Consider the following 9982-nt stretch of genomic DNA (forward strand, 5'->3'; position numbering starts at 1 on the left):
ACACTCCCACACAAATGCGTACATAGATCCCCGTCATATCCTACAAAAGGCTATTTGGGCGAATTCAAGTCAGCGCACACGTATTCAGGCCAGCACGGCGCACGAGTGACCAGCGTGGCCAGTACCATGCTGAGTTGGCCGCCACTGTGTCCCCGGTGCTGTATCAGATACTCATTTAAGACTGAGTCCACCTAGGGGAGGCCCAGAACCGTGTGCTGGTACCACTTGCCGCACCGACGTAGCCATGTACAGGAAACCAAATGAGGTCTCTGGGCTCATAGCACAGTGTGCAAACTGCAAACCACTGCCCCACCACTCATCCCACACACGACAAAGACAAAGATCCCCCGCAAAGGCTACATAAGCTGCTGGGGCAAGTACTGTGGAGGTCACCATCGGTACACATATATACACGTGTGCACACAACAACAACAGCCGCCATTCGCCACTAAGTGGTGGCGATGTTACCACAACGCTTGCACCAGGCCAGGTCCAAGTGAAGTGTCGAAGGCTCGGTCAAAGGAGGTTATGGGACAGACCCAAGTGCCATCGGTTGACCGTCTGAGATGACTGGCAGATGCAAAACCTGTGCACCCTGCTGTGCCAACTTGCTGTATTTAAGCTGCCCGGCGCTTCGCTCGTTGTTGTGAGTGTCCTCCTCTGCCCTCCACTGTTGTGGAAGGGTGCCTGCCTCCAACTGCCCAGTAACGTCCTTCGCGAGCCTCCTCCATAGAGGCCGATCTTGACACCACTGGTACTAGTCTTCGGGAAGTCCACTCAGCTTCCACATTCACATATACCGCATCAGTCCATCTCTTCTCCAGCCCGTGCCACGCCCGTTTAGCCAAACCTTGGCCGCTTGGGCATGCAGTGGCTGGGCATGCAGGCTACAAGACCCAAACAACTGCAAACTTTCAAGGATTGCGAGTTCCTCACACAATTCAGCCTGGTATTGGATGATACAAAATACCCAGGCAGGTGCTTAGTTTTGGTGAGGCTGATGGTAAGGCCCTAACTACCTCTTAGTGGCACGCTCCAGGTTCAGCAGTAGAGCCTACAACTCCTTAGAGTGAGCAACAACCGCCAGATCATCAGCATACATAGCATTGTTGGACCAGTAGGGAGCCATCCCTTGACAAAAACCCGGGCGTCAATCAGCTACCCATTGTATCTGTACCAGATAATTCAACTAGGTACAGCCATGGAAGGCTTCTCGAACAATGTGGTAAAAAATAACGTAAAATAATGTGAGGGGCCAGAGATTATTTGACTGCTCTATCATTTGTGACCAGGTCACTTCTGAAAAATAACTAATAGCTCAGTGGGCTTTACCTAGTAAAACAAAGTTGAGTTTTGTATTTATTAGTGATTTCCTTACCTTTCCTATTCTTTGCTGGTTTTAATTGTCGTAACGTTTTGACCCACCCTACTGGACATCGATGTAAAAGAGCTTCATAGCTCATCAGATTTCTCCAGGAATAAATATAGATTCTGCCATCCCTGTCGCACCCCAACATGAACAGGGAATGGCTCCGACTCACAGTCACACAACTTTACCCGGGCCTAACCACCCATCATGATTGTGAGCAGAGTCAGGGACCCCAAAACGTATGAAGAACAACCCAGAGCCCTGGCCCCCCTTATGGTATCATAGGCCTTGACCAGGTCAATAAATCAGAGATGTAGGTCCCTTTGAAATTCCTGAAACCTCTGCTGTAGCAGACAGACACAGAATATGGAATCCATGCAGGACTGCAATGTGCACACTACAGATGCACACACATTACAAACACTCACATACAGAGACACTACAAATACACACACTACAAACACACACGCATACAAAAGCACACACTATAGATACACACACGCATACAAAGACACACTACAGACGCACATAAACATACAAATACAAACGTACCGACTGCATGTTTTAGAGTGGGTATATTTTTTACAGGACTGTCAACTGCCAGCACATTTTACCACGGGGGGTACGAGCAAACTGCCGATTGTGTAACACGCAGGTCACGGTACGCTGCAGAGATTTTGGCTTTTCTTCAGACTTGGCTGGGAAATGGGGGGGGGGTCTTGGAAAGTTCGCAACGACAGTGTCTGACGACAATGCCGAAGCGACCTGGGTTGCAATCCGGGTTTTCAGTCACGACACAAAAAGACCGCGGGGGCTCCCCTGGTGCGTTCACAGGGGGGGGGGCGGGGCGGTGAGACGTGTGAGGTTCGGCACGTTGTCAAGACGTTTCGAGCTTGGGGGGGGGGGGGAGGCTTTTTTTCAGTGATCGGAATTGACATTGAATTTCGAATTCAGTTACCAGAAGAAGCTCTGGGCATGCTGGAGAGACGTGTTGGGAGACCATCACAGAGCTGCAGAGCTCAATGGCGCCAATCCACGCAGTAAGTGATCAAAATGTTTAGTTTAACAAATTAGGCTATGACCAAATGATCAAAAAGAATGTGCCCAAGCTCGTGATATTTCAGAAGCTAAGTAGGGTTGAGCCTGGATAGTGCTTGTATGAGCAACCGCCAGGTGTTGTAGGGCTGCATTGCGGCACTCAAAATAATTGTTGTGCTGCTCTGCGCTCTGCTCCAACATCTATCTATGCTTCATGCAGTCAGGGTCCAACTTGGCCAAACTGGACAATAATTCGCACGTTATTTATTTGGGATGTATATACAGCAATCACCGCTCTATAACGACAGACTTGTGCCCCAGGTCTCTCTTGCAAACGAGTCTTAATCTGGTCATTTGAATTCTCACTTGGTTAAACCAAATAGGTTGAAAAACTTAACCGGCACCGACTGGCGTGGTGAACGATGGTAAAACAACAAGCTGCTTCACCAATATTGCATGGATAAGTCCTTTCTCTGGCAATGGATTGATAAATAGCCACACACACATTCAAACCACATGGGAACATATTCATTGTACTTAACATGTGTGCCATGTAAACTCGTACATACTGAGGCAACTCGTACACACGGAGGCAACCCTTACACACCAACACAACTCTTACACACCAACACAACTCTTAAACACTAACACAATCCTTACACACCAATACAACTCGTACACACAGAGGCAACTCGTACACACAGAGGCAACTGCAGATTGCACAACGTTGCTGATTAGTAATAAAGGATAAGTGGTCTGGCGCAATTGATTTTTATATATTATCATTTACGGGGTTAATCCTTACAGTGCATTCACCTGCCCTTTGTACTTTGAATAGTTTACACATTAAACCAGCAGTCGTGCTGTCGAATTACAAAGAAGCAAGCTGCCGTATGTATGCAGAGAGGGTGGTAGCTATTGCTGAATTGTTAATGGTGCTCATACTTATTCATTTTGCCCGAATTAGCCAGACTGTGATTCACAAGTGGTTTCTTTCCGGTTAGACAACGTAGGCATAATGTGATTTATTTAGTCAATTTTCGCTTGTTTTTCAACACTCGAGTTTGCTGAAAACCCAAATACATTGGCACATTTTCCCGTGCCGTGTCAACTTCAATTGACTGGCTCCGTCGCTGGGTGATGGAGGGGTGGAGTTAAAAGATTGACATTATAACTCCCAAAGTAAACACAATTATTGATCCTAATATTGGTCGTGAAAGCCCACATGAAATGACCCAGGATGCGCCCCTTAGAAGCCAAGCATGTGCCGCTACGTAACAAACAGCCATGCACAATACACGTGCCATAGGCCGCCGTGGGGCTATGCTGTTGGCAGCAGAGGGCAGAGCAGCAAAATCTGCTGTTGTACTGCACATCTATGCTTGCCGCCCTCACAAAACCACACTGACCATCCTGGTGAAACAAATCACCCGTGACCCACATGGCATGGGGAATCTCTCATCCAGCAGTGGATTAACAGGACGGGGTCCAGTCTCTACATAGAGACACGGCAATTGATGACATCAAACGAAACGGTCCCCATTTCATCGGCCGCAGCGAGATTGACAAATGATGATAGGAAGTTTGCAGGAGTCGTGCTAGTGTTGTGACCGGTGGTCGTGTTTGTGAAGGCAATGCTAGTTTTGGGTGATTGCGGTGACGATAATGATGAAGACGACGGTGGATTGAGTTGAGATGTAGACTTATCACCCTGCCATTACAATACGCGCGCTCCGTGGAGTTATCGGTGGCTGCATTCACACGCGAGCCGGGGTGCACGTGCCGCTTGTCTGCGTGACTCACGCCGACATAAGCTCTCTGCAACAACTCACGCCTCCCACATTCCGTGCTCAGCTCTAATCTTCCGATATAATTCACACGGCCCCTCAACTCACGGAGGCTACGATGGCGGAGATGGCTATGATTCATATTTCCCGGAAACACGAAAACGTCGAGCAACACACAACATGCTCTGCTAGGCACTAAGTGGCACCTGCCAGTGAACCCCAGTGGGTCAGCCTATATTTTTTTTATGACCCTGGCCACAGGAATGTGGGATTTCTCGCTACCTGGTTCAGAGGTTTCCTTTTTGCTCACTCGAGCCGGCAGTTTGACCTTATGAAACACAAGTTATTATTCGTATAATACAAACGTGGCCAACATCAGTGGCGAGTTCAATATAGCCGGACTGGTCTTGCGCCCGCCACGCTCACCTTCACCAAACTCCACGTTCCTAGGCCAGTGATCAGTCCCTCTCCAAAACACATTCCCACAAAATGTACGCATTAACCCCTCCCCCAACAGAGGGATAGGCCGCATCCCAAGAGCACGAACCAATGCCATTAGCTAAAAGGTACTGCATATAAAACAAGGTACGAAAAATTCTTTGGAAATGACAAAATCACCGTGAATGATTTCAACCTCATCAGATCTTGGTTAGTATTTGGAAGGGAGACTGCCTGGGAATAATTTGAGTCATGCTGCAAGGTGGCAAGGTTATGGCAGTACACCAATGAACCCATCCACACGGAGCTTTGAATGCTACCCTCTGGTATCTGTGGGTTTTGCTGGGTACTCCGATTTCCTCCCACATGACACCAAATATTAATTCGTGGAGCTGGTCAAAAAACCACAAAGTAGCCGGACCCTAATAGAGGCTTTTTGAGTTAGATTGCGATTATATAAATGGGTCGTTAAATCCGCCACCACCCGACATAGCCAATTAGTAAAGATTTGTCAAGGAAACAAAACATGCCAATTCGTTATTAGTACAGCACACCAGTGTGTTGGAGAGCAAACCCACAACATTTACAATTACTCCAATTGTACTCGAATTGTAAATACTACGGGTTTACTCTCCAACACACAGATGTGCTGTACGAGTCAAGAATTGCCATGTTTTGTTAACATGTGGTGGCGAGTTTAACAACATTGATATTTACGTGATCTAACCCAAAAAAACCTCGATTATGGATATAGGTCGTGATAGCCTACGTGTTAATCTAGCCGGACCCTCCTGAACAAATCCTTGACACTCAGCTGACGTGTTCCTGGGTGAATGAAGGACATTACTTTTACAATGACTATTACACGGGGCAACATTCGACTTCTGTATTGAGATCGGTTTTTGTAAACTGGGAAAATTACTCAGAACAAAAAAATACAATAAGCCACGCAAGGTGGTGTTAAGTGAAACAGAAGCATCATTCATTTGAGTTTTTGATTCTCAGGCGGTTGAGTACATTGCACATCATGTGGCGAGGGACCAGTCTCATTACTCAGACGCAACACGGCATCCGCTGCTGATATCGCATCATCAAACTGTGCAGCATCGCCAGGTGACAATGCTGGTGGTGCTGATGATGCTGACAATGACTGATCATAAAGATTGATGATGGTGGTTGTGGTGATGACATATATGTTGAACTTCTTTCGTACCGTAAGTAACCCAACCGTGCTAATAGGAGGTGCGGGTTGTGTTTGTGCGGGTGATAACAGTGGTTGTAATGGTGATGGTTGGTTGTAGTGGTGATTTTGGAGGTGACAGTGATGACAATTTTGGCGGTGGTGGTAGCAATGGTGGCAGTGGTTGCCGATGTGGCGATTGTGATGGTTGTGGTGGCGATGGTGAAAGTAGTTTGTTGGTTCAGGTGGTGGTTTGGTGGTAGTGGTTATGATGTGGTATTGAAAGTGATCATAATAATTAAAGTAGTGACTGTGAATGTGGAGATGATAGCCATTGGTTGAGACACTCCATCCCATTGTTTATGATGACTGTTTAAATTCACTAGCTTATAAGACCAGTGTTCTACTGAGTCAAATAAAATCGTAAATCAGCATACAGTACTCTATACAAACGACTGGCTAAAGAGGTACAATTCCAGTTAATTATTTAGCTAGAAAATGCCAAGCAATGGAAAATGAAACCGAAGCCAAGCCTGTGACTGATGTCGCTGATTAAAATGTGAACAGTTTTTTTCTGTTTGGTTGAGGTAAAAAAATATATTAAAACCAACTTTCTGGGTTCATAATGGTCAAGTCTGGGGCAATGAGCCACCCATGGAATGCCCTGTGGGGATGAGAGAGCGAGCGACAGAGCTTGAACCCAGGTCGTGAATGGATGTGATGGCTCAGTGTCTCTGATACACAGCCATTGTAAACCTCTTGCCGATGACCACATCACATGGAATGCGTCAGATCTCGTCGGATATCAGAAGCTAAGCAGGATTTTGGGCCTGGATAGTGTTCGGATGAGCGACCGCCACCGTGCACAATCTTGTCGGTTGCCGAGCGAGCAGTGGTGGGGCTATGCAAGTGGCCCATGCTCCAGCACTGTGGTGGTGGCTGCAGCGAGGGTTGGTCGATCACCGCAATGATGTTGCGAAGCTCCCTTCCCCCGTGGGCGTCGAAATACCATACCCTGGCTCACCAGGAAAGGGAAGTACTGCAAGTAGACTAATCGTTAACCGTTTCCTTCTGTATGGGGATAGAGTGTTGCCCCCTCGGCTAAAAACCTCTTAAAATAAAATCCCAATGCAGGACCCTGCCGTAGACGAGCCCCAAGACTCGATGTATCTCTTCTACTCTTCACAATCTCCTCCTGCCTCTGTCCAGCACTCATCGCATCTCTTCCTGTCGTCCCATTCCCCACCTTAATCCTTTCCTCTTCACTCCCGTCAGCCTCCACTGCATCCTTAACGTCGCCCATCTGTCATCCGACGTCATCGCTCGATATCCTTCCCATACATACCCATTTAAGTCGGTTTACTTTGTAAATCATAGTACATCTGGTTGCCATAGTTTCAATTCCCAAATCTCTCGTTTCTAATTTCGTCATCTACTTTTGCCATATGTGCCACCCACTGCCAAAATCTACGAGTTTCTTTCCAAAACTGCTCCTGTAAAATGTAAGTGCTCAGATTTGTGACACAGTTGGGCAAAGTGTGGGTAACTGCACGCCTATCATGAGCAAAAGGGAGGCTGCTGGTGGTGATGATGGTCTATAACTATTACTTTGGCAATGAGGCTCTGATGATGATGCTGACAGTGATGTCCAAAATGCTGCTTCTGATGATGCTCATAATATTGTGATGGAACAGGTGATGATGTTTATAATGGTGGTGGTGATGCTTTCGATCATTGTAATAATGTTGAGTATTGTTAAAATTATGGCGACATTATGATGGTGGTGCAATCATATTAATGTCGAGGATGATTATCTTGATTATGTTAATGCAGTTGCTGCTAATGCTCATATTGATGATGGTGGAATTTGTTTTATGCTGTTTATAATCATCCCTTCGTGATGGCAACTATTCCGCAGCTGCTGCTAACAAAGCTGATTATTGTTATAATGCAGTTAATGATGGCAATGATTATGGGCTTTACCCAGAAGGTAATGTTGATATATTTCAAGAATTAATGCAATGTTGTTGGTAATGATGGTGATAGTCAGGATGGAGATAATGTTGAAGTTTATAATGCGACTACGAATGATGATTATGCAACTGATGATGCTGAATCGTGATGATGGAGCTGATGTTGCTAACGAAGATGATGCTAAAGATGTTTATTGTAACAGCATTATTGATGATGCTGTTTATACTGCTGATGGTTTCAGTCACGATGATGTTGAACCTAGAAGATGAACAACAACTTGATACTGCGAGTGATATTCTGGTAACAATGATGATGACGAATGTTGCCTGATAATTACAATTCTGGCGACGCTGTGGATTACGGTTTAGTGATCATGATTGTAATTTCAATAATAGCAATGCATTGCAATTATTACTGTGGTTATCATGTCGCTGCTGCTAATGGCGATGGAGATTATGATGACGATGCCAATTTACGCTACTAATGATACTGCTGATAGCAAAGCTACACTGATTACAGTACGCCACTGATGACTGTCCTGATGATGATGCCTGTCAACCCATACGGTTTATCTTATTCTTGTGCAGGGAAATTGAGTTTTCAGGTGCATACGACGTACACAGCCATTTCGATACGGGCACAAAAAATTGTTGCGTCTATTTGTGTTTCTCCCGTGTGATGGGACTTTTCAGGATTAAGGTTGAGATTTTAATGGCACGGGGTAACCAATACGGTCTGTAATAAGATAGGCGCTGATAAGGGATTGACAGGTATGATGATGCTACCGACTATAGTACCGACGTTGCTGCTTCTGGTTTTATATTTCTGATCATGCCGCCGATTATAATAATTCTGAATTGATTGATGCTCATGATGACGCATGTGGCGAAATAAGTTCAACATTAGATGACGCTCGCTGGCAATGAAGCTCTGATGATGCTTGTGGAACTGCTGCTGACCTGATGATTTGGTGGTGACTATGCTGCTTACCACCACGATACCACCACCACCACCGGCATTTACAAGCAACCCCGATCACGCCGGTGATGTTTAAGCCACGGCACCGCTGGCACCGCATGATATTAATAGCCTCACCTGCCTCCAGCGAACCTGTGGACCAGTCACGACAGACACACGCGCCAGCCATGGGAGCACACGAACCGAACGGCGATACAACGACAACGACAAAACTCACCTCACTGTCCGAGTGAACGTCCATCTTAGGCCAATGATCTGAGACGCACGCCAAAGGCATGGTGTTACGGCCGCATCAAGCCACGACGAAACAATCGACGACAACTACGAAGAAGAGAGCGCAGCGACCACCGCCAGGACGACGAAGACGACCAACGCGGCTCGACCGAGCGCAGTGGCAGGCGACGGGCGCGGCACCGTCGCCCTAACCCCGCGGCGACTCCGAGCGCCACCGACTACACCGAGGGGCGAGCGAGCCGCGATGAGGCGAGCCGCGATTTCTCCGCTCTCGCTCGTTCTCTCCCCACTCGTCTTCTCCAACTAACAGGCGCCAGTCACCGCGGTACGCGCCGTCCTACAGGCGGCTCTAAGGAGGGTTTTTTCTCTCTCTCTCTACCACAGCAGCAACCTCACCACCATCACCGCCACCACGCCGCTTTGCCCGCCATCTTACTAAGGGGGGCGGTAACTGAGTGATCGTAGGGGGGGTTCAAATGTGCGTGACGTCTTTGATGACGTCACGCGCTTGTGTGCGCAAATCCCATTGGCTTTGGTCGCTTCAAGATGGCGGTTTTGGCTTCCGGGTGTGTCTCGCCGCCCCCCCCCCCTTTTCTCTCGCTGGTCTCGCGCGCACGCGAACTGTGCCGCCATCTTGGTACGGGGGTATTACGTCACAAGCGTCACGCCGTGTTGACGTCACTTTGACGTCACATTGTTTAACCCCCCCCCCCCCCCGGTCACATTGACAAAGCGAATCGCGTGCTACGAATGTGTAATTATTTAATATTTTGATGCAAACCTGTCAACCCTTTACCAGTGCCCTACCCTATTACATGTCAATTCAGACCCTTATACATCTCAACGTTCATCCTACATTCCCCCATCACAAGGGAGAAACAAGCAGATGAACAACTCACGTTTTGTGTGCCGTTGTTGAGACGGCTGTAGGCCGTGTGGACTCAATTTCCCTGTGCAAGATTACGGGTACACCCTATGGGTTGG

The 9982-nt window shown here is 47.3% G+C and overlaps 1 protein-coding gene across 3 annotated transcripts in view; it reads right to left on the bottom strand.

Moving 5' to 3' along the window:
- Positions 1-9376, bottom strand: part of LOC133352598 (ribosomal protein S6 kinase alpha-3) — a 69620-nt gene extending 60244 nt beyond the window's left edge. For 2 of the 3 annotated variants that reach the window (XM_061568361.1, XM_061568346.1), the window contains exon 1: positions 8982-9375. In XM_061568361.1, coding sequence (XP_061424345.1) covers positions 8982-9041 — 60 coding nt within the window. In that variant the 5' untranslated portion in view covers positions 9042-9375. Of the gene's footprint in view, positions 1-8981 lie in introns of all 3 variants that reach the window. The other variant, XM_061568354.1, reaches the window with a different exon arrangement.
- Positions 9377-9982: the final 606 nt, after the last annotated feature.

Source organism: Lethenteron reissneri, chromosome 5 (genome assembly GCF_015708825.2).
Source record: "Lethenteron reissneri isolate LAM-NWPU_2019-01 chromosome 5, ASM1570882v1, whole genome shotgun sequence".
Lineage (NCBI taxonomy): Eukaryota > Metazoa > Chordata > Hyperoartia > Petromyzontiformes > Petromyzontidae > Lethenteron > Lethenteron reissneri.